The sequence below is a fragment of the Natrix helvetica genome (genome assembly GCF_964273705.1).
Source record: "Natrix helvetica genome assembly, chromosome: 2".
NCBI lineage: Eukaryota > Metazoa > Chordata > Lepidosauria > Squamata > Natricidae > Natrix > Natrix helvetica.
This window is the reverse complement of record NC_138552.1, coordinates 185,544,759-185,570,878: the sequence shown is the minus strand read 5'-3', so window position 1 is coordinate 185,570,878 and position 26,120 is coordinate 185,544,759. Positions and strand designations below refer to the sequence as shown.

Here is a 26,120-nt window from a genome sequence, read left to right as displayed (position 1 = left end):
ATGTTATTAACTCAACAATTGCAGTGATTCACTTAACATCCGTGGCAAGAAAGGTCAGAAAATGAGACATAAATCTACATGTAATTCAAAACAATTCCTTTTCTTTTTCATACTTCTCTAACCCAAGGGTGAAAATGTTTGTCTCTTTTGAGAAGATACACTCTATCGTCACAAATTGCTCTGGAAATGACTGCTAATCTTTTTATCACTCTGATGACATTAATGTCATATAACATCTATAATGTGAATGCTGCATTGGCTTTCAGTCTATTTTAAGATACACTTCAAGTTGTTCTGATTTATTTTCTTTTAATCTTTAAAATCTTATATTAGTATTCACTTTGGCAAACTTTCACAAAGCTATAAAAACTGGAACCTTGGTTGCCCCATGTTTGGGAGGCACCTATGATTATTTTAAGGATTATTGTTTTTAATTTAGGGATTATTCTATTCATCCCCCAACTTGGTAAGCAAATAAGCCTTCTGAAGCCAGTCCAAAAGCTCATGTTTGCATACATAATCTTTTTGCATTTTATGACTATTTTCCATAAAAGTTTGATCTTCTTTTTCATACCGTATTTGGACAATATTTTCGGTAAGGACCATGCTGTCCACACGAAACAGGTGTTAGTCGGTCTTGCAGTGTCTTTGTGACTACAACTCTACCTAATCTACAGAAATGTGACTTTGATCTGCCTTTCGGTATTTGGAATATCACTTTCCTCAAAAGAATTGCAGATGGATCTAACTAAAGTACAATCTATTTTGGCTTGAAACATGCAGCCAACCACTCAATATTAACGATATACAAATGCTTTTGGGCTTTGCCAATTTTTGCTGTCAACTTTGATTCCTGTCATATTCTCTCTCAAACATGCAGGTAGAAATATAAAACCAACACCAATATTTTAATTCTTAAACCTTACTTTATGCTTGTAGTAACAAACTTGTGGCCGGAGCAGATAATGTAAGACAAAAGATTGCTACAATGCATAGCTTTCTGATTTGTTGAGGTTTTGAGTATCGAATGCCCATCTTATAATATTAATATTTTACCTTAACTACTATTCTTGCTATATATGCATTAAAGAAATCAGTTAAAATGCGAAAGTAAAAGGACTAGGGAGGCAAAAGGGATACAAATATTAGAGCCTGAGATAACCTCTCTGGTTTGCTGTTCTAGTAGTTTTTAGTTTCTTAGCCAATGAATAAGGAAAGAGTGTTGACCTTCAACTTCCTGTTCCAGAATTTCCTTTTTGGCTGATAGACAAACTGGTGTTTCCCTTGCCATGATGTTTTAGCTGAGAAGTACTCCAGCTTCCTTAAGGTTCAGGCAAAGGAATAAGACCGGAGCCAACTGCATGAAATACTGTGCATACTTAGTGAAAGTTATAATGAGCTAACAACTATCACTATATCATTCCAGGGCTCAGGAACTGAAAGACCAAGCTTAAGGGCAGCCTAGCTGTCCTAAATAACACCAGGCAGCAGGAATTTCCAGTTCACATACTATCCAGAAATATAAAAGCAATGGCTCCCACCATAGATTTTACTAGCAATTTGCTTAAAGTATAACTGAATAAGGTGGTATGTTCTTAAGTTTTCCCATTTTACCTATGAGAATGTAAATATCTTTAAAAGATGTAGTCAGAGGAGATTCCATTTATAAAATAGACTTTTAATTCTTGAGTTCCCCCTCCCTCCCTCCCTCCCTCCCTCCCTATCTCTCTCTCTCTCTCTCTACATCTATCTATCTATCTATCTATCTATCTATCTATCTATCTATCATCTATCTATCTATCTATCTATCTATCTATCTATCTATCTATCATCTATCTATCTATCTATCTATCATCTATCTATCTATCTATTTATCTATCTATCATCTATCTATCTATCATCTACCTCTACATCTATCATCTATCTATCTATCATCTATCATCTATCATCTATCATCTATCATCTATCAATCTATCAATCTATCTATCTATCTATCATCTATCTATCTATCTATCTATCTATCTATCTATCTATCTATCTATCTATCTATCATCTATCTCTAAATCTCTATCTCTATATATCTAAAATAAAAAGTCAATCAACTGGACTTTGGCTGAACTGGAAAACCTGGACTGGCAAAGATACAAACGTTTCAATATGTACCGTGCTTTACATTTATGAAGTTACATTGACAGGTTGTATCTGCCAAGAAAAATATGGGGCAGAGGGCTATTGCAAATCCATCAAACTGTAGAAGAAGAAAAGTGAAGTTTGAATGATTATGTGAACCAAAGTACAGAAAAATTTCTGCAGGCTGTGAAAATGGAGAAGAGTATAAAAACAACAGAAACAAAGGCAGAATATGAGGAAAAACAACAGAAACAAAGGCAGAATATGAGGAAAAACAGCTGGATGACAGATTAAATAGATGGAAAACCAAAGCTCTGCATGGACAGCACTTGAAAACGTTGAAGGAAAATGTGATGACAACTTGACATGGACATGGCTTAAGATGGGAACCATCAAGAAACGGAAGGTTTAATACTGGCTTCTCAAGAACAAGCATTACAAACTAATGCCATGAAAGCAAAGATACAAAATCCACTGACAATCCAAACTGCCCACTTTGCAACAACAAAGTCGAAACTGTTTCATGTTTAATTTGTGAATGCAGCAAAATCGCACAAACTGATTACAAAGCTAGACATGACCAAGTTGCTAAATTAATCCACTGGTCATTATGTAAAAAATATAATTTGCCTATATCCAGAAAGTCATGGGAACATAAAGTGGAAAATGTTATCGAAAATGAGAAGGTGAAGATCTTGTGGGACTTTCGAATGCAGACGGATTGTCATTTGGAACACAACATGCTAGACATCACGGTTGTAGAGGGCCAAAGCGTACAATTTATTGATATTCCTGTACCAGGAGATGCCAGAGTAAAGGAAAAAGAACTAGAAAAAAAATCACGAAATATCACGACCTGGCTATCGAAAGTACACAGCTATGGATGAAACATGTAACAGTGATACCCATTGTCATTGGGGCACTTGGTACCATGTCCAAGAATTTTATAAGATACATCAACAAATTGCAGCTTCCTGTAATAACACCAGCAGAACTGCAAAAAACTGCACTGCTCAGAACATCGTATATTTTAAGAAGATACTTGGTTGATACCTAGGTTGCTGGCAGCAACCTGTATCAACCATTAGCACCAGTCAATGGTATTTGTGATGCATTTTTGAACATTCAGTTGGCTGAGTTTCATGCTTAATGAGTAATGTATATATAATAATAATAATACAGTGATACCCATTATCATCGGGGCATTTGGAACCATGTCCAAGAATTTTATAAAACACATCAAGAAATTGCAGCTTCCTGTAATAACATAAGCGGAACTGCAAAAAACTGTGCTGCTCAGAACATCGTACATCTTAAGAAGGTACTTGGTTGATACCTAGAATACGGGCAGCAACCCGTATCAACCATTAGCACCAGTCAATGGTATTTGTCATGCATTTTTTAATGTTCATTTGATTGAGTTTTATATTTAATGATAATAATAATAATCTATTTTGTGATTTTCTTTTCTCTTCTGCTGTCTGCATAGTGGATGTGACAGAACCCGGAGACAGCAAAATAGAAGAGAAAGAAATGGTGAAAATCACAAAATGCAAAGACCTGCAAGAAGAAGTAGAATAATTGTGGCAAAAAAGCAAAGATAGTACCGATAGTAGTAAGCATCTTGGGTGCAATCTCAAAACATCTGGAGCTCCACTTGAGCTCCATCGTATTGACAAAATCACCATCAGTGAATTGCAAAAGGCAGCTTGACTTGGAACAGCTTACATCTTGCAACAATATCTTTAACACCATCAAACAACATCTGCCTCTTCCCAGGTTTTGGGAAGAACTTGATAGGTAGATAAAAATGCCAAATGCAGTCTAAACATCTGGCTGAGTGTATGATGAACCATAATAATATGGATAGATGTTATTCCTATATTTAATTTGCATTTTTCTATGCCATTATATTTCATAAGATTACTCTGCCTTAGGGTTAGCATTATGAATTCAGCAATAAGGGCTCTGTGTAGGATTCATCAGACGGTTAGTCCATAAAGAAAGGAGCATGTGTGGGCATCTGTCAGATTCCTTAAAAATAATTATTAAGATACAAAGCAAATATTTTCAGGAATGATATAAAAGTATACCATAGGTGTATGTGTTACATGAGGAATTATTAGCATTTTTGATAAAAGGTCACTGAAAGGCGGGAGGGGTGGGAATCAAATGGCTGTCAGAGAATGAAGAAATCATTTGAACGTTGAATTTGACATTGGCAATTAAGGCAGACAGTTCGATCCTTCTATTTACTTGGAGCCAACCCCAGGGTGTAGTGTATTTAAAAGTTTATTTTTCATCTTTATCCCACCCAAATCCTTTTTTTAAAGTTTACATTTAACACTAACTTTTACCATATTGGTTTTATCTGTGGACTTCCTGAAATAAATGAAGACATTCTGTGCTCTGATATATAGATATATATTTAGAAAGGAAACGACAGCAAAATTAAGTACACTTTTACTTGGAGATTTATTTTGTTTTATTAAATCTGACACCAGTCAGGGAGAAGAAAAAAGAACAAGAAGCATCTTAAAAATGCTTTATATTTTCCATAGAAATTTGCCTTTGTTAGATTTTGAGAATCCATGGGTTCATGAGCTCATCCCACTGACCCTCTGTCCTTCCTCCCACACATCTATTTTTTTCTCATATTTTTTTTTTAAAATCAAAGTGAATTTGCTTGTTGGGTGTAATTTTCCAAGCCTTCACAGACCTAATAAATAAGGAGCCCCTGTAAAACAGTAGCTTGACTTAAGTGAATCTGTACAAAGGAAAAATATAGAAATACAGTATGTACAAAGTACCATCAGTGCACCATCGCTACAAAGTTCTGATTTAATTGGCTTTAATTTAAGACCCTGCTCCCAAGCTCTTGAATCACAATCTTCCCAAATGTTTTCTCCTTTGCTAAGCACAATAGCCTTATAGTGAAGGTGCACTCTGATCACTATTGTGTGAACAATTGCTTTATTCAAGTTAGTAAACAGTTACACTGGATCACAAGGTGATTTGAACGTATTTCCTCCCCTCAATTTCCCCCCCTTAAGTATTTTGTCCAGAATGGGATACTTCCCAATTGTTTTACCAAATCAGTGCTCTAGTGTACTTTTGGATTCTTGGCTACAACTATACAAGTGCACACAAGTAAATCCTACCCTGTTATCCTCCACCCACCAACAGAATCAGATTGCACATTTCTTTTAACCATGACAGGAGAAAGCAAATAGTGAAACAAAATCATGGGGACTTGCTTCTCACTTTACCCCTGTGTTTTCATTGGCTTGGCCATACCTTTCTAATTATCATGAAAGAGCTTTACATCTGGAGAGATTGTCTCACTGGCTTCCTGGATCACTGCAAAACCATCAGGGTTGAAATTTCATCCAAGTCTTTCATAACACCCAGCAAATATTTCCCCCAGATAGTTTACACCTTGAGGGGATCCTTTTTTTCCTTTTTTTTTTTTTTTGGTCTTTAGTTCAACACTCTTGCTCTGTTCCCAAAAGGGGTTCTATTTTAGGGGAATTGAAAGAGAAAACCGAGAGGAATAAACATTTACTGAGTTCTCTTGGCATTCAGTCTCTTGAAAAACCACAATATAAACTATTCATGCTGCTTCTTACATCTGTCAAATCAAAATTAAAAAATAAAAATAAAAATTAAAAGCCAGAAAAGTGTAACACTGAAAATATGGCATTAAAATGGATAAAGGTGGCCTTTGTAAAAATAACACAGAAAAAGTATATTAGCCAATAAAATATTCTAATAACTCTTCATTTAAAAGTGCATCATGGGTAGGAGATAGAGATGACTCTGAAGTGTCAATACTCCAGTATAGCCCCTTCAACCACCTCCCATTACAACGCGAATAGGTCCAAAACCATACAATGCAAATCACAATTCTTCATGTAGCAGCAAAACCACAGCAGGTTTTTTTTTTTGGGGGGGGGGGATCTATTTCATCGTCCAACTTTTGAACCTTGAAGTCTATGAGGGAAAAAAGAAGTACATACATTGGTCCATGTGGCTTTAGAATCAGAGGAAAATCCTCCATCGGCAAAAAACCAAAGGTCTAGGGAGAAGGGGGCGTGGTCATCGGAATGCTGAGAGTACTTTTGAGGGGTCCATGATGTGCTTACAGTCTTCTGACCCAAAGGCACCCTAGGGTTTCAGCCTTCCCTCAGAGAGAAATAATGGGAAATGGCTTTGTTTTCTTGATTTCTGACCAGATATGGTGGTGAGTGGACCAGCTGGTGTTGTCTGGTAAAGTAGCACTGATTGCTCTGCTCCCTTTCTCCATGCAAGGTACCCTGTCAATATCAGCATTCCTGCAACAATAAAAGAGATATGTCAATATCTACACTACATTATAACGATTCAGTATTGTACTTGACATAATGAGAATACTCAGTCGTAACATTAAGGTTCTTTCAAGAGTAGAGAAAACAGAAGATTAAGGACAGAAAACATGCAGAGTAAGAAGCACAATTAGAAAACAATATAGTTTGGCTTAATTTATATTAGGTCAGGGGTGTCAAACTGGCAGCCTGCAGGCTGTATATGTCATGTGAGGCCATGCCTACCCAAGCTCCACAAATGGGAAAATTGCCACGAAATGTCATGTGACGGCAACGTGACGCTACAAGTTTAACACCCCTGCATTAATGTATATGGAACCTTATCCTTCAAAGAACTTTTGCAATACCATCTACCAAATTCTTCTTCATAAAAATCCAACTAGTTACAGAATTTTTTGGGAATCAATACTCGAAAGAACCTTCAAACTTCTAGAGCTGTCAGTAGCTATGAGCTCAAAAATTCTATTACCATGTAATAATTTAAAGAAAAGAGATGATAACTCAAATTTTGGATGGTATGTTAAATAACTCTTCCTGTGACTTATTTTCTGAGCCTGTCTTTCATCAAGCACTGAAACAAATTAAACTTTTGGACTAGAGGCAATAGAGAAATGAAGATGCTCTCTATGGACAATGACATCACATTACTTTCAACTCATGAAAAACCCAGCCTCTAGACTTGGATATCGATTCCATCATTATGCCATCATTAAAAGAGCCATGGTGGTGCAGTGGTTAGAATGCAGAACTGCAGGCTAACTCACTGCCCACTCCAGGAGTTCGATTCTGAATGGTTCAAAGTTGGCTCAGCCTTTCAATGTTGGTAAAATGATGATCCAGATTGTTGGGGACAATATGCTGATTCTTTAAACCACTTAGAGAGGGCTGTAAAGCACTGTGAAGCTGTATATAAGTCTAGGTGCTATTATAACATTGTCAGTTCAAATCATGATATTCTCTGATTTTTTATACATATACATACATACATACATACATACATACATACATATATATACACACATACATACAACATGTATGATATATATGTATATATGTATGTATGTACATATCTATCATCTATCTATCTATCTATCTATCTATCTATCTATCTATCTATCATCTATCCATCCATCCATCCATCTATCCATCCATCCATCCATCCATCCATCCATCCATCTATCTATCTATCTATCATCTATCTATCTATCTATCTATCATTTATCTATCTATCTATCTATCTATCTATCTATCTATCATCTATCCATCCATCCATCCATCTATCCATCCATCCATCCATCCATCCATCCATCCATCTATCTATCATCTATCTATCTATCTATCTATCTATCTATCTATCTATCTATCTATCTATCTATCATTTATCTATCTATCTATCTATCTATCTATCATCTATCTATCTATCTATCTATCTATCTATCTATCTATCTATCATCTATCTATCTATCATCTATCTATCTATCTATCTATCTATCTATCTATCTATCTATCTATCATCTATCTATCTATTTTATTTATTTATTTATTCTTCGCATTTCTAAACTGCCCCCTCTCCCAAAAAGGGACTCGGGGCGGTGTATCTATCTATCTATCTATCTATCTATCTATCTATCTATCTATCTATCTATCATCTATCTATCTATCTATCTATCTATCTATCATCTATCTATCTATCTATCTATCATCTATCTCTATCTATCTATCTATCTATCTATCTATCTATCTATCTATCTATCTATATCTATCTATCTATTTGACTCAGAAATAAACTGACTAATAAGTCTCCTATCTGAAATTGTGGAATTAGCCAATCCAATTTATCTCCTACATGAGAGGAAGGAAAAACAATTAAACCTGTTTCCTTACATGATTTCACTGAATAATTTCATAGTTCAGGGGGAAAAATCAAGAGCAGAGAAACTAAGCAAGCTAATCAACATAAGCAAATGACTGTGTTTCTTCCTAATAACTAACTGTGCACCATAATTCCAAGGGGGAATTGATGAAAGAGGTACTTGGAACAGAAGATCCTATATTATCCTATTACGTGGCATTTTAATTTATCAAGGATCAGTGAGATATGAGAAAGAATATTTTGTGGGTTTCAGAAATATTCAGGCATTGTATCTGGAGTCTGAAATATCAGAGACCCAAATTATGATAGGGTAATTATTTAACTCCTGTATGAACAGGTCATGTGAAATTGGAGTAATTTGATCATAGTGTATGAATAGGCAGGCTTGCATAGTATTTTCCCCTTCCTCTTCAATAAGGATTCATATGAACAGCCACCTCAGTTTCACAGAAACCTGAGCAGCCACTAATAGTTTCCCATTTTCTAAAATAATACATTGACTGATGTGTCTTGTAATTTAGTTTGTTAATATTTCTTAAAAGACACATTTGATATAATTTCTGTGCTTATTCAGTCCCCTGATAACTGGGGATGGCCACTGATAATTCACTCTATTCTATAGTAGGTGGAATCACACAATTCATGAAGCACTGAAATAACCTCATATTTCCAGTTTTGCTTTTTACTGTAATTTACTGAAAAAGTTGGCACAACTGGAAAATCATGTTTGCACCTTCAATCTCATAGGCTACTCAGTTAACTGAAATATGCTGAGAATTTATTTTACATTGCTTGGATTCAGTGACGTGCGGTGAGGTTTATGGCTGGTGAGGCTGGTGACGTCATCAGGAAGGCGGGGAATGGGACCATGTGTGCTGGAGGCTGAGGCTGTCTCAGCCTCCAGCACACGTGATCCCATTCCCCGCCTTCCTGAGCGCGCTCCGCCGGCTCGCGCTCCGCAGTCCCCAACAGCAGCTCCTTTTCAGTGCTTTTCTGAGTGTCTGGCGTTTAGGACATCCAGCTATCTACCTAAACGCCAGACGCACAGAAAAGCACTGAAAAGCACTTTGCCTCCAAGCCACTTCATCTTGATGACGTCGCTGCAGTGGCTGGGCGTGGCCGGACCTCCAGAGCGGCGCCGAGGCAGTCCGGGCGGACGAAAGAGCGAGCGAGCGAGTGATGGAGGATCAGCCAGCCTGATCCTCGTTCGCTCACCCGCCGGACTGCCTTGGCGCCACTCTGGCTACCTCCGTCCGTCCCGGGAGCTGCGGCGACATCATCAAGACGAAGTCCAGCGGAGGCAGAAATGTTGTCGGCGCTCTCGGACTTCGTCTTGATGACGAAGCAACGAAAGCGACTGGAGAACGACGACAACCTTCCTGCCTATGCTGGACTTCGCGCGCTCCTCGCGACTGCAATATACGTCCAGAAGCGGCTTTTGTGGCTAATGGGGTTTGGGCTTCCAGCCCAACAGCCCCTGCCACTTCTGGACATCTATTGCAGTCGCGAGGAGCGTGCAAAGTACAGCGGAGGCAGGAAGGTTATTGGCGCTTCCAAGAACCCTCCTGCCTCCGCCAGTTGCCCAGCTGGCACCGCCCCGCATGCGCTCCTCCTCCTCCCTCCTCCTCCCTCCTCTTCCTCTTCACTCGCCAAAAGCTCTTCTCCTTAGCGGAGCTTAGTGGGAACCGTGTAAAAGGGATGGGAGGAAATATATATTACAATTTATTATTATATATTATATATTATTTCATGATGAGAGGTGAGGCTCTGCCTCCCCTGCCTCCCCTGACCGCACGTCCCTGCTTGGATTAGACACAATATGGACATCTTGTCTACAAGCACTCAATTTCAGAGTTACTCTCCAATTTCACTGCTCTATACATGAAAATGCCATCTTCTCAGTATATTAAGCAAAATAGTTTTTAATGTATATCCTAAGTTTATAGAATGAATAATAAAATGAATAGAATGAATAATAAAAAATGTAAAGTATCCAAGTTGAAATTGATATTTGGTGACTTTATCGATCACAGCCATATAGGTTTCTTGGCAGAAATATAGAAGTAGTTAGTTTTGTCTTGTTCTAGGATTTATTTATTTATTTTAATTCCTAATTTATACTACAGCCTTGAAATCCATGAAGGAATCCCACCCAATTATTAACCAGGCTAAACCCCATTTAGCTTCTAAACCCATTCAAGATCACCCTTGATTCAATATTCCACCAACCAAGATAATTAATATTATGAACTTATTATTCATAGCCGACATTGTCAGAGTTCCACTACAATAAAAGGAAAGTTTTGCCTATTGGGAAATGTTGGTATAAACAAATAATGCACTATTATTTTTTTAATGACTGTAATGTAGTAATTTAGCCCACTGAGCACAATATATGGATGATGCTGATGCTGAAATGATGATGATGATTTGCCTGGCTCCTTTGGAACAGAAATGGGCTCAGAACAAAATCAAGGCCATGATTTTCTTTGGGAAGTTCTGCTGAAATTATCATAAAACAGGTGGCATGTTCAAACCCACACACACTATGGGGTTGCTGTATATTTGTATGAATTCTGTTCTTCTCAAAATCTGGATGCATTCAACGTTTTTATTGAAGTCTCTGCTTTTGAATAACCATTTATGTCTCTCCCCTATAAAATTAAATAAATGACATCACATCACTAAAATTGACAGAAACACATTATTTGGGGGAAAATAAGAATGTGGGATCCATTGAAAAAACAGTACGTAGTTTATCTCAAAGCATTCTAATCAGCACTAGCTGCTATTAACATTCAATGTATTTTGTTTTCTACATCAAATTCCTTTGTTAGTTTCTGCTCTTCTGTCTCTTCTTGCCCTGGGTCATTTTCTCCCAAATTGGGTTTTTTTTTAGAGTTCACTATATTATACTGAAAAGCTGTATGTATTTGGCACCATTACTTCTTCATAATTAAAGAGTGAGTCTGCATAGATTTGGCTTATCTTTATTTTATTTTTTAATTTCGACTTCAGGAGAGAATTTTCTTGCTTAAATATTGAGAATTCCTGAGTAACCATATTCTTGTGCCATTCTTTTCACTAAACTGGAATTCAGGAACTGTACTTTGATGCAATTGATGCTGTGTGTTGTTTTTCTTGCCTTTGACTTTAAAGCTCTCAAGCAACATATTGCTTGAATACCAAAGCCTTGCTCATTTTTAAATGAATTGTAGTATTGACAGAATTACGGCCTTTTGTGCTACTAGGCTTAAAAAGGATGTTCTGTGGATGTGGGTGGGTGTGCCTTCAAGTCAGTGTTGACACTTAGCAGTTCTTTGGACAAGTCCCTGCAGTTTTCTTGAAGTTTTCCTAAGTGGTTTGCCATTGCTTCCTTCTGAGGAATGGAGGGAGAGGGAGGGAGAGAGGGAGAGGGAGGGAGAGAGAGAGAGAGATTGGCTCAAGGACACCCAGCTGAATTGTGCATAAAGTGAAAATAGAACTCAATCCCCCCCTCCATTTCTAGTTTGATGCTTTAACTGGCTCTCACTTTGGGATCTTGGTGAATCTTATTACCTTCTTGTAATAAGTTGTGTATAAGTCCACTGTCATTGTCTTTCATGAACAGAATCATATTGTACTTGTACTGGTCTGTACCTGTGCTGTTTCTACCTTTTAGTACAGTACAGTTTACTACCGTTTTCTGCAACCCTGGGCCCTTCACATGTGTTCAATATCAGCCCCAGTGGTGGGTTTCAAATTTTTTTGGAACCTACTCTGTGGGTGTGGCCTCCTTTGTGGGAGTGGCTTGCCGGCCATGTGACCGGGTGGGAGTGGCTTGCCGGCCAAGTTCAGAGAACACCAAAGGACCCCACAGTCCTCTCCCTCCTTATCTTTTTCCTTTTTGTCCTTCAACTTCTCCTCCTCCTCCTTTCCCCACAACCCCACTCCCTTCTAGCAGTGATGATGTGACCTAGTTTGGTAATGAAATGTCTGTAAGAATACCACCAAGCTCAGAAAGCAGCAAGGATCCCACTATCCCCCACCTCATCTTTCTCCCTTTCTTTCTCCTTTTTGTCCTTTCAACTCCTCCTCCCCACAACCCCACTCCCTTCTAGCACTGATGATGTTACCTAGTTTGGTAATGAAATGTCTGTAAGAATACCACCAAGCTCAGAAAGCAGCAAGGATCCCACTATCCCCAACTCCTCTTTCTCCCTTTCATTCTCCTTTTTATCTGCTCCTTCCCCCACCCCACCCTACCCCCTTCTAGCACTTCACCAGCTCAGGCGTGACCAGAGAAGTTCCTCTTCTCAGAAATATCTTCAGTGGAGCAGTGGCAGCCTGGCAGGCTGAGCCTGCGTCCCTTTCAGGAGCTCCACTGAGGAAACTTCTCCGGTTGCGCCCAAGCTGGTGGAGAGCCAGCAAGCACCGTCCCGTCGCCAGGGAGACAGTGAGTGAGGTGAACCATGTGGTTGCTTAGATCACACGGGCGCAGCCCAACCGGAGAAGTTTCTCTTCTCAGAAATGTCTTCTCGGGCTGCGCCCGTGTGATCTGAGCAACCACGTAGTTCACCTCACTCACTGTCTCCCTGGTGACGGGACGGTGCTTGCTGGCGCTCCACCAGCTTGGGCGCGACCGGAGAAGTTTCCTCAGTGGAGCTCCTGAAAGGGACGCAGGCTGCCACCGCTCCACTGAAGAAATTTCTGAGAAGAGAAACTTCTCCGGTCGCGCCTGAGCTGGTGGAGTGCAGGCAAGCGCCGTCCCGTTGCCAGGGAGTGAGGTGAATCGCATGGTTGCTCAGATCACACGGGCGCAGCCCAAGAAGACATTTCTGAGAAGAGAAATTTCTCCGGTCGGGCTGCCCCCGTGTGATCTGAGCAACCACGCGATTCACCTCACTCACTGTCTCCCTGGCGATGGGACGGTGCTTGCCTGCGCTCCACCAGCTCGGGCGTGACCAAAGAAGTTTCCTCAGTGGAGCTCCTGAAAGGGACGCAGGCTCAGCCTGCCAGGCTGCCACCGCTCCACTGAAGACATTTCTGAGAAGAGAAACTTTTCCGGTTGTGCCCGAGCTGGTGGAGTGCAGGCAAGCGCCGTCCCATGACAGGGGTGGGAACTTACTTCCGGGTTCATTGACCAACCGGATCGCGCGATCCGGTGCGATCCTGCAGAAACCCACCACTGATCAGCCCTCATAATTGTTGAAGTTCAAAATCTCTGGAGGACACTGTACTGGGGAAATCTGGGTTCAGGCTTCAATTTTTATCAGCAATGCATGTTTTGAGCTAGGAATTAGTAAACGGTGGTCAGCCTGTGCAGTGGGACTTCCACTTGGTCATGAAGGTGCACTAATAATAGATATTGCAAATAAAAAGGACCAAAGAGAAGTCCAGCTATTTATGAAACTGCACTTTGGTGTAATGGTTGGTTCTAGGCTAGAAATTGGGAGGCTGTGTGTTCTAGTTCTGCTTTAGGCATGAAGTCAGCTGGGTGCCCTTGGGCCTCTCAGCCCAAGGAAGGAGGCGGTGGCAATATAAAATCTTGCCAATATAAGTGCAGAGACTTGTCCAGGTAGTTGTCAGGAGTCTATAATGACTCTAAGACAGTCAGACTCAAGAACAGAGAGACAGACAGATACACATACACAACATTGCAGTCAGCTTACGATGCATCCTTATGCATAACTGTTCATATTCCATGCTTTTTCAAAATGTCCTAGACAAAGGGATGACATCTTTGGGAAAAGACCTTTAAATAGCAGATCAATTAAGTCATACAAAATGTACAATCATGCAGCACGTAATATCAATAGCAAGTTTTGCACTTCAGGAAGATTCTCAGAAATTGCTTTAAATTGCTCTAAATATAGTGTAAACAAGCTAATATTGGTTAACTGCAGAACACCAAAGGAAGTTGAACCTAATTGTTTGCTTTATTTTACACTACACAGTGCTTCAATATGTATACTTCCAAATCAAATAATTATGTTACACACTGAGCTTTCAAAACAAAGATTGGAAGTTCAAATTTAATTGGGGTGGACATTAAACATAGATGATTTTTTAAAATAAACAGTTTGCTCTTTTTGTCTTAGATATTTATTATTGTACATTGGCTTAAACTTTAGAAACACTTTAGCAACACTGGGAAACCTAAGCCAGCTCTAGGTGGATATTCTTACAGATGGAGACATGTGTTAAACTCAAATGTCATTCTTTCAAATACCAAGAAGTCTGGGGAAATAAATCCATGGATACCAAGAAAGAGACCTAATATTGTAGAATACTTATGCAATGGGAAGTTAGCACTTGATTTTCACTGAGTTAAATAAACAGATTTCTTGCTAGGACATAAAATTCAGGTGTTTTTCCAGAATTTTCATATTTACCTTTTTCATTCCTTTTCTGGTGCACAAATATATTTCCAGCCACAAACACCTTTCACAAGGGGTACAACAGTTTCCACATGGTACCTAATAGACAATGCACAGTGGAATCGAACAATAAGGCTCAAATCTAGTACAAAATTTTACTATTATTTAATCCATTTTTATCCCCGCCTTTTTGACAGTTCAAGGCGGCTCATGCAAGCTCAGAGGCTTGTACAAATATCCTGTGTGTTGGGTTCAGCTGAATATAACTAGCCTAAAGTCACCAGGTGAGTTCTATGGATTAAACAGGGGTTGAATCTGGTCAAGTTATAAAGACATTCAAGCACAAATTTATCTGGTGATTTGCAAATTGGAATATAGTTTCAACCATCCCCACAAAATAGCTGTGATGGGATTTTAATTCAGTATATTTGGAAGATGGTTTTTTTAAATTCCAAAATTCCAATTAATTTAGAATTAAAGTAATTAGTGAAAGTAATTAATGTTGAATTGTAGCTATATCTTTTTAAATGGTAAAATTCAGTTTCAGTGAAACTGAAGTTGATTGAAAAGAGAGAGAGAGAGGCCATGATAGTTTTTAGACCAAGGAAGTTTCACCCTATAGATATAGCTCATAGTCATATTGAAAATGTAATTCTCTATTTGAAAGGATAGAAATTTAGTTTTAACATATAACATTATAATGCTTCTCCTTTCCATTTATTGTCTCTAACAAGCAGCCAACTTGTCTGCTATATGTAGCTATATTCCCCATTAATTTTGTAAAGCACAAGATTAAGGTTATGCACCTAAGCCAGTGCTATTAGCTGAGTTGGTCTGAATATTCTTGCCTTAATTATTTTTATAATACATAAGCGCAGGGAGAAAATTGTTTCACATTGTGGCATAACTAAGAATCTACTCACTTCTCCCATATCAAAGGATTCAAAATGTTCTACCTATATAATTATAACAAACCCTCAGATGTCTGCTGAAATTCACCTTTCATTCATTCTTGCTCAGTCTGCTCATCTGCCCCATGTCTGTCTGTCTGTCTGTCTGTCTGTCTGCTAATCTCTTCATCTGACTATAAAAGGTAAAAGATAAAGGTTTCTCCTACCCAGCCAAGTCCAGCTCTAGGGTGATCATCTCCGTTTCTTAGCCAAGGGAGCCAACATTGTCATTGTAGTCATGTGGTGAGAATAACTAAAGCTCATAGAACACTATTGCATTCTTATCTATCTATCTATCTATCTATCTATCTATCTATCTATCTATCTATCTATCTATCTATCTATCTATCTATCATCTATCTATCTATCATCTATCTATCTATCATCTATCTATCTATCATCTATCTATCTATCTATCTATCTATCGATCGATCTACCTACCTACCTACCTACCTACCTATCTACCTACCCACCCACCCACCCACCCACCCACCTGATCAATAGCAATGATTTGCACACTTTCCTTGCTCAGGATTTTAATTCAAAAGTAATAAGAATTCACACAACATACTAAGCACTATCAAACAAACCACACTGTGGGTGGCACAATGGATTGTAATGCAAAGTTATTTTAATCCTAAACAGATCTAATCAGAAGAAACCCCATCAAATTCAATAGAATGAACTAAATACATTTGAATGGGATTTTAGCCATAAAAAGTGAGCAAAAAGTGGAAAAAATATTGTATAGATATCAAAAAAAGTTTAAAAAATTAAAATGATAGTAGTACATTTTTCTTATAAATTGTTTAACTTATCTTTTATGTACATACATTAATATAAAATATACATCAATCTATATAGTCTGTGGATTAGTAGCCGTTTACATAGGGACACTTGATTTGAAATAGTAAGACAAAACAAGCATTTTTTCTATTATGACTAGTAGATGAGAAATAAACATAAATAGAATGGCAACAAAATTTACATTGGCATTGCAAGTATAGATTTTCCCCCATGCTGCTTCTCCCTGTTGCAGTAGCTTTTAACCAAAACTTCAAAATGAAGTTAATCAAATACCACAGATCCATGGAGCATCTGGGACCAAATATTTGAATGCTCAAATATTTTTATTTTCAGCATCTGTATTGATCCATCCCAACTATACAACTACAATATTTAAATGTTTAATACATTTTCCATGCTACATATAAGTTTAATAAAAAAAACTTAAAAGCATATTGAGCACTATTTATTTATCCAATCCCAAAACAACTTGACTCCTTGATGACTCTGGCCAATATACAGATAAAAAAAGAAAAATAGATAAATATAAGTTTAAAAGATTCTGGCTGACCTGATAAAAGTGACAGAATTGGGTTGGTTTAATGTCAGGGTTCCAAATGTGTTGATATAAAATAGGGGAGACCCCTGTATTTTAATAAACACATACGTGATATCATCCTAAATTGTAAATTTTTATTTTAGCTTCTGTGAGGGAAAGAATAGGTGACTAGAAAAAAAAGTCACATTATGGATAAGTCGAAAGAAAGTCAAGAAAGATAAGAGTAAAAAAAGGGACAGATGTAAAATGAGATACAGACAAAAAGACAAAGATTGAAGGAAAAAATGATAAAAGAAGAAATACTTGAGAAACATTGCAGTACTTTAGACCACATCTCACATGCAAAAATGCTAGGGAGATTGCTCGTGTGAAAAAATGAAGAATGGGAATGGAACATAATCGGCAACTGTCTGAAAAACAAGATTCTCAGGAAATATGTAGGGAAGACACAAAGTTGAAAAAAAGTAGAAAGCTGGGGCATAGAATTATTTAACATAGAGCCAAGATTGAAAATGAGAATCAGGATGGTTAATTAAAACCTAGGTTCTGCCAAGGAATGTTGCTGGTCATGGCATTTGTTACCATTGCAGCAGAGTTACCCAAAATTTCTGGCTTTGTGGACTAGCAAAGTGGGAGGGGGGAAGAGAGGATGGTTCCACCCACCTGCATGCAACTCTGTGCGAGCAGCATGTGACAAATGGAGCGGGCATGCTGCTTGCACAAGTGAGGATGCATTCATGCATTCACCAGCCATTTGCATGGTCTAGCTGTAATCCCCTCATGGCCCACTAGTGGGCCGTGGCCCATAGATTGGGGACCCAAGCTGTTGGAAGGAGACATTGAGGGATAAGAAGCAAATGGGAGTGAACTTTGGGGAGATTTCCTCAGAGGTGGTCAGCTACTTTCTGTCTTGAAGATATATCTGAGGCCTGTGGCTGTCACACCAGTTGAATGGGCCAGTCTGCCTGCCTGCCTGCCTGCCTGCCTGCCTGCCTGCCTGCCTGCCTGCCTGCCTGCCTGCCTGCCTGCCTGCCTGCCTGCCTGCCTGCCTGCCTGCCTGCCTATCTATCTATCTATCTATCTATCTATCTATCTATCTATCTATCTATCTATCTATCTATCTATCTATCTATCTATCCTCTATCTATCTATCTATCTATCTATCTATCTATCTATCTATCATCTATCTATCTATCTATCTATCTATCTATCTATCTATCTATCTATCTATCTATCTATCATCTATCTATCTATCATCTATCTATCTTTCTATCCCTACAAGTCTTTAAACGTGAGCTTAAATGGACTCCAGAGTATGGAGCCTAGAGGAATGTTGTCCATGGGGTTGTGATGGGTTGAACATAACTTCGCAAATAACAATAACAACAAGTCCTTGAAGGCATACTACTAGCATTAAATCTCCTCTCCTCTTCAGGGCAAAAAAGGATTTACTCTGAAGGATCTCACGGTTGGAAATGGTATTCTTAATAACCAATGAATTGACCCATCCTGGGATATTTTTTACAGGATTTGAAGCCTTTTTATGGGGGGGCGGGGGGAGAGAAACTCACTTGGAATCCTAGTGCCCTTCTAGAAGCCATAGTCCAAATAATAGCAAAGCTAAATTAAAAATGAAATTTGGTTACGCAAAGTTTAAAATGAAATAAATTAACATGCTTATTCCCATTGTGCTGCTGTTAAATTCCAAGGGAAATTCATCATAAATTTTTGAACGAGCTTTGAGTGGGTTATGCATTCCTATCACTTTTTTTATTTGTTTAATTCTATGTAGCATACCTAGACTTTATTTCTCTTAGCTAAAGAAACCAAAATAACTTGTGCTTTTATCTATTGATTTAAGAGTAAACTGTGAATTGCCCATTTTGCTGATGATAACAAAATATTCAAGTTGGTGAAAACCAAAAGGAATTGTGAAGTGATTCAGAAGTGTCTCTTTGATCAATGAAATGGCAAACATGGTTCAATTTAAGAAAGTGTAGAATGATTAACACTGAAAATTGATTTCGCATATAATGAGATGACATCTGTTTTGTCTATTACTAACCAGAAAAAATATTTGAGGCCATAATGAATAGCTTTACGAAGGTATCAAAAAAGTGTATAGAGCTGTGAAAAATGTAAATTTTAGAATTCATACTGGAAAGGGACTGAAAATTACCAACAATGTAATACTACTCTTATACAAATCTGCATTATGTCCTCATCTGGAATATCTTCCTCATTCAATGAAGTACTGCTGACTACTAATTTAGGTGGCTTTAAGGTCATTCTTAAATTTACTTTTATCATGGAGGGTAGGTCTTTCAAGAGTGATTAGTTTGAAAACATTCCTCTAAAAATTTAGCATTTGTGTCAGGGAATTTATGCATATTGTATGTCTTTCTCCCTCTACATAAAAGATATTAGATAAAAATATAAAGTAAGCAGAACATAAAATCTTATGTTTTATTATTATCACTTAATAATGTTTCCTCCGAAATCTACCTCTAATTGATTGATTGATTGATTGAATGAATGAATGAATGCTAGCATATTATACTTACCTAAATAGTAAAGAATTAAGCCTACTTTAGAAGAAATACTGCAGATACTTAATTCTATACACATTTAGCCAAGAAAAAGTACAACTTAATATTGTGTTAACCTTAATAACCTAATACTTAATATACATTCTTTTTGATTAAATGTAGTATAAATTACATATTTATACAGAGAGACCTGTAATATAGTTGCAGAATTAAAATTGGGATGGGAGAGGGGTTTAATTTTCATCTGTGTCATTATTTTACTCTATTTATTAAATTTATTATAATCGTCCCCTTCAGAAGTTGCCTCATATATCTGATATAATTTTTTTCTGCAAATAGGGTTCGAATGATGAAGTGTGAAGGGGGTTTAGATTAAAAAAACGAGTACAGGTAGTCCTCAACTTATAACCACAACTGAGTCCAAAATTTCTGTTGCTAAGTGAGACAGGTGTTAAGTAAAATTTGCCTTATTTTATGACCTTTTGGCCACAGTTGTTAAGTGAATAACTGCAGTTGTCAGGTTAGTAAGATGGCTGCTAAGTGAATCTGGCTTCCCCACTGACTTTGTCAGAAGGTCGCAACAGGTGATCACATGACCCTGGAACGCCAGAACTGTCATAAATATGAGTCCGTTGCCAAGCATATGAATTTTGATCATGTGACCATGGGGATGCTGCAACGGTTGTGAGGGTGAAAAAAAGGTCATAGCTCATTTTTCTCAAAGTTATAACTTTGAAGGGTCACTGAATGAACTGTTGTAAGTTGAGGACTATTTGTACATGGGATCAGTCTAATTATTTATCCACCTCACCTGTCCAGTGAATACTTTGAAGAGTACAAATGATCTAATCAAAGATAGTAAACCCTCTCCTCTACCTTAGCTTCAGTATGAACAGCCAATAGATGTAATAATTTATGTTAGAAGATGAGGCATTGGATTGACAATGGTGACCACTTTTTTGTTTTTGCTGCAGGACCAAGGCAGAAAATGAAATAATTACTTTAAAGTAGCTTGCTATTCTTCACTGTTAGTTAAAAAAAATCATCTGATTTATTTATTTGTTCATTTATCCAAATTATATAGCCATCCATCTCTCTCTCAAAAGGGGACTGAATTAAATTCCTTTAAAAAAAATTTTTGGCAAGGATGCAAATATCACTTAAAGTAACATTCATCATTATTACATGTGTTAACTTTTAACAATTCATTGGAATTTTAATAACTACGTGACACTTAACAATCACAACAGAAACAAATGCACAAATCTATAGGGATTACGGCATTTCCTGAAATACAAAATGTTGTACTTTTTGAAGTACTGCAAACTTGATAATATTGGTAACAGAATACTTTGCAGAATGTTGACAAGAAATACTTAAGTGTACAAAAACAATCACGAAAATATCCTTAGTATATTTGTAGGAATGCCAGTTGGAATGTGTATAGTGAATTTATTGAGCTGGAGGAAAATGATTGTGCTCCTTCCCGCTCCTTCCCCACAACCCTTTTGTGGCCATAGAACAATGTCAGCAAAGGTGCTATACAAGGTAGAGTGTCCGCACTAAGTTCGGCATCAATATGGTGATCTCCGGGGAGCCGAGGGCCACCAGGTTGCCTAAGGAGGGGTGAACCAGCATGGGTCGGAGATGGAGCAGGTGAAAACTCCCGTGCCGATCAGTAGTGGGATAGCGCTGGGATAGATTCCCCTGGCTTTGTTTTCCGCCCATCCACTGAATGTCATCAGCCAGTGAGAAAACATTTACTTCCTATGGGTGGGGCTGGAAAATAAAGTACGTTTTGACAGATGACCAGTACAGCTCTGGTCTGTCTTAGTCAAAACTCACTGTCTCACAAAAATATTTTGTGGGTTACCTTAAAGCAGAGATCCCCAAAGTTTATGGCTTTGCGGACCGTCCAGGGGGGAGGAGATGGTTCCATGCTAGTGGCCAGCAAGCTCTCATGCAGCTCCATTTGCGTGAGGTGCTCATGCAGCAACATGCAGATGCTGCTCATGCAAATTGAGCATGTGCCTGTGTTGGCCCACCGCCCATACACTCAAAAGCATTTTGCACCTGAAACACCAGACCTACAGCCAGCAATCTTTCTTCTACTTTATTAAGCAGCCTCCCCTTCCTCACCACTCCTCCGTTGCTGCTCAACTGCTGCAACATATTGCCTGCTTGAAGAGGAAGCACTACTTTAACTCTAGAACAAGTAAGAACAACTCATGGAGTGTTCTTACTTAAGGCAATATCATGAAGAGAAAAAGTATGCCTCTAGGGATCAGTTGTGCTATGGCTAGTTGCTAACAGGGAAAGTTTTCAGTATAGCATCCCTGTGCCTTGAAATGTCAGAAGTCTGTATTTGCTCTGTAAGCATAAACAGAAAGCAGGACCTCAGTGTATATTTCTGATATTAGGTATTACTTCAGAATGAATATTTGTTTGTTTGTTTGTTTGTTTGTTTTAGAGTTGGAAGGGATCTCGGAGGTCTTCTAATCCAAACCCCTGCTTAGGCAGGAAACCCTACATCACTTCAGACAAATGGTTATCCATCTTCTTAAAGACTTCCAGTGTTGGATCATTCACAACTTCTGGAGGTAAGTTATTCCATTGATTAATTGTTCCAACTGTCAGGAAATTTGTCCTTAATTCTAAGTTGCTTGTCTCCTTGATTAGTTTCCACCCATTGCTTCTTGTCCTACCAGTGGTGGGTTCCGGATCCTGTTGCATCCGGTAGGGTGCAATGGGGCCCGGCGTCTGCCACATGAATGCGTGCAGTGCGCCCATGCATCCTTACCTCTTGCGATGCCTCTGTGAGCCTCCGCAACGCTCCAGCTGCTTGGCGGAGCATCGCGCAGGCGCTGTGTACTCTATGCGTGTGCGCGGAAGCGCCAAGGAGCTCAAATACAGGTAAGGAGCTCGGGCAGGTGGGCAGGCCCTCCAGAGCACTGTACCGGAACGGTACCTGGTGCTCCGGGCAGGCACTGGTATGCCCGTACTGGGGCGTACCGCCTGCAACCTACCACCATGTCCTACCTTTATTTATTGATTTATTTATTTAACAAATTTATAAACTGCCCAGCTCCCTCAGGGAAGGCTTCTGGATGGTGTACAAATAAAATATTAAAACATAAAAGTGTATATAAAATTTAAAATAGGCAAAATTGATTAAAATTCAATGTTAAAAGTAATTAAAAGAATGTTATTCAAGATTCTAACCAACCCCATGGCTATATGAGCCCCAAACAAGATTATCAACACTATTAACAGCTTTGAAACAAAGATTATACATTTGACAATTCTGTTTTAAAAGGCTCCTTTGTGGGTTTTTTTTAAAAATGCGATTTTTTGTATGCTAGGTTGCCCTACCCAAAGATTATTAAAAGTGCATATTATATTGGCATAAACATGCTTTTTAAAGGTAGAGAAAATAGAAAATGTTACGGAGAAGTGAACCCACAGCAGTGTGATTCAATAGTTAAGAATCAAACTAGTAAGCAGAAATTGCACTTTTATCTCCACTCAAACAAAGCTTGTGAAAAGTCACAACTGTACACTTCAGAAAGTATTTGATAAAGGTTAAAAAGCATGCTTTTCCATTTTGTGTAATTCCAAGTTTTAGAATTGCTTGTCCTAATATTATCTTAAAATGTATGGTGATAATTAAACCCACAAATCCCAAATTGCCGTTTTATAGATGATTTATCCCCGGAGACCAAGTTGATTTCCCGGTCTCAAAAACTAACATTGCAAAGGACCTTTTCGTTAGCCTAGATATTTCACAACCATTTCTTTGCCAGAGTTGTAACAGAATATTCCATGAGATAAAGAAACAAGACACTGCTGATGTGTGTAAAACAAGTACGAAAATGTTGCATGACAAACACAAGACATATGTAATGAATTTAAGGGAATGAGTTGAACAACTTGAACCTTTGCCCCTGTTCCTCAAACGGCAACCTTCTTATGTCATCCCACCTGAAAACATCGGTATCAATTCTACTCACACAGAAGACTTTAGGGATTACACGAACCTTTACTTATTCTGATTTCGAATTCGGAGACACCTCCTTTTCAGTGGTGGCTCTAGATCTTCTGGCCCTGTGCTGAGAATTGGCGTTGAAATAATGCAGGGTCCAATAGCAGTCTTGTCCGCTGGTCTGGGTACAGGCTGGATGACGCAGCCTGCTTTGGGTAGCATCCGCAAAGCATACGCATGATCCTCATCGGCTGGATTGTTAAGGTTGGGGTCTTGTTTGTCTCCCCCAAACAGAGATTCTTCCCCCATCTTCTTACCAGTCTCTCCTTCTCGGCGACAGTTTGACGTACAGTTATTCTCCTTAACGGATTCCAGCTCACTCACCGGCAGCTCCTCCAGCAAACAGGGTTGAAGCTGAGTCTTTTTCTGCTCTTGGGGTGTTTCTGAGTTCTTAGAAACCTCGGGGCCTTTTGTGCCATTCACAATGACATTGCAGGCTGCAGCTGCAGTGTTTTCTGGAGTGCCGGAGGCAACTGGGAGGGAGCCACAGTGAGGTGGATCACCACCCGGTAATGTCTTTGTTTCGGTGGGGCTGCAATTTTTCTTGCAGTCATTGCAGTTCCTTTTATCTGAGCTACCCGAAGTCAGATTCACAACACTGCTAGCTTCATGTTCAACTTTGACTTCAGCATACAAAGCCCTGTGGATAACATTGTGTAGTCTAGACCTGTGACCTACAGTTAAGTCTATCACACCATCCTGTGGTCCCTGTAGCACTGTAGGAAAACCAAACTTGTTCACAGGACTACTCGATCTCACAGTCAAATCAACAACTTCGTTTTTACTGTGCTGCTGATGCACTTGGGTTTGATTTAAGGACTGGCCTGAGCAGCTTGGTGATGAATCAGAAGGTTTGGAAGGGCCTTGTTTAGAATTCCTGGGGGACACAGAGTTACTTGTTGGCTTAGCCCCTGTTGTGTCGTTGGGTGTATTTGGAATGAAGCTTTCCCCGTTGCTCGAGAAGCCATTCGGGGGCTTGGAATCATTGATGTGAGGAATGGGGATTGGAATTGGGATTGGGACAGGAAGTGGAACGATAACTGGATATGGCACTAAGAGGGTTGGTGGTGGCACTAATGGGGCAAGAGATGGCAAACCAAAGTTCATCATCTGTGGCATGGGCATAGGACCATTTGGCATCATGCTTACAGGAGGGAAAGGCAGGCTGGGCAAAGGAACTCCTGGCGGTGGAGGGGGTAGTAAGCCTGGAGGATTTCCAGGCATGGTTGGAGTCGTTGGAGGATGGATGTGAGGGGACAACATTGGCCTATGCATTGGGCTGGAAGTGGGTCCCATATTCCTAGGACCACCGGGTGGTGGGCCAATTCCAGGAATCATTGGATTGGACAGAGGGCTATTTGGATTTGAGGCATGATGAGGTGGCCCTCGAATAAACGGTGGACGAATCTGCTGCAGAATTTGCTGCTCCATGAATATGGGCAAGGGAACTGGTCCACGATTTGTCATCACCATAGGCGGACTTCGAGGTGGGACACCGATTGGAGGCACAATACTAGCAGGTGGCTGAACAGAAACTGGTGGAATATTTGGATTCTCATTGATGGGAATAGGTTTGGGAACCGGTGTTGGGATTTTAGTGGCAGAGCAGTTGGCAGTATCAGACGGAGAGGCAGTGGTAGACGCGGATGGGCCAGGACCTTGAATTTGGCCAGCTGCAGACACTGGGGATGGGGCCTTTCTCCGAGCATCTGCTAGCGATATATTCCAAGAATCTGGAGTCAGCAGCTGCACCCCAGTGCCTTCTGCTTTATTTTCTACTGGAGGATGTAATGTGCTGCAGAGTCCAGCTGGAAGATTGGCCTGTGTCTCTTTGTAGAAAATGTCCATTTTGTACTGATTGAGACATTTTGCACTGCAGAATTGAAGCCTTCTTTCCCCGTCCCCAAAATCCAGATACTCTTTTGTGTGTCTTATGTGCTTACACCAGTCACACACCTACAACACAGTAACAAAATCAAAACAGGTAAGAAAAAAAGTGATTTCTTTTTTATAATGTCATTTGCATTAAAAGTATTTTTTTTACTTTTGATAACTGATTTTTAAACATCTGAATTATCCAGAAAAAATATATTTCATGAAACTTGCATGCCATGACCCCAAAATATAGTTGATCTAACATTGTTAGGTATATAGGCAAATATATAGATATATACAGACACACACGCCTTCACACAACTTATTTTTATAATATTTAATCTAGTTCTCATCTACAATGCTGAAAACCTTTAGTAAATGAAAACAGTATTGTGCATGTATGTGTGTCTATATCTACATTCACATCTAAATGATGATCTGGAAAAGCAATAGGATTGTAAAAAGATTTTCTAAAAATCATTAAATTAAAACATAATATATTTAGTTTAATTGAAGTACTGCTAAATATACAGTCCTATCAATCAGAAAAACTTCACATCAGATCTTATCTCTGCAATGAACTAAGAAAAAAACCCTACCCTATATTAGTTTACTCAAAGAAAACTATTCCAT

At 38.9% G+C, this 26,120-nt stretch overlaps 1 protein-coding gene across 4 annotated transcripts in view; it reads right to left on the bottom strand.

Moving 5' to 3' along the window:
* Positions 1-4,545: 4,545 nt before the first annotated feature.
* The window catches only part of SOBP (sine oculis binding protein homolog), a 162,212-nt gene continuing 140,637 nt past the window's right edge, over positions 4,546-26,120 (bottom strand). For 3 of the 4 annotated variants that reach the window (XM_081942314.1, XM_081942315.1, XM_081942316.1), the window contains 2 exons: positions 23,608-25,568; positions 4,546-6,464 (listed from right to left, as the gene is read on the bottom strand). In XM_081942314.1, the coding sequence (XP_081798440.1) occupies positions 23,610-25,568 (1,959 nt within the window). In that variant the 3' untranslated portion in view covers positions 4,546-6,464; positions 23,608-23,609. Of the gene's footprint in view, positions 6,465-14,741; positions 14,826-23,607; positions 25,569-26,120 lie in introns of all 4 variants that reach the window. The other variant, XR_014174459.1, reaches the window with a different exon arrangement.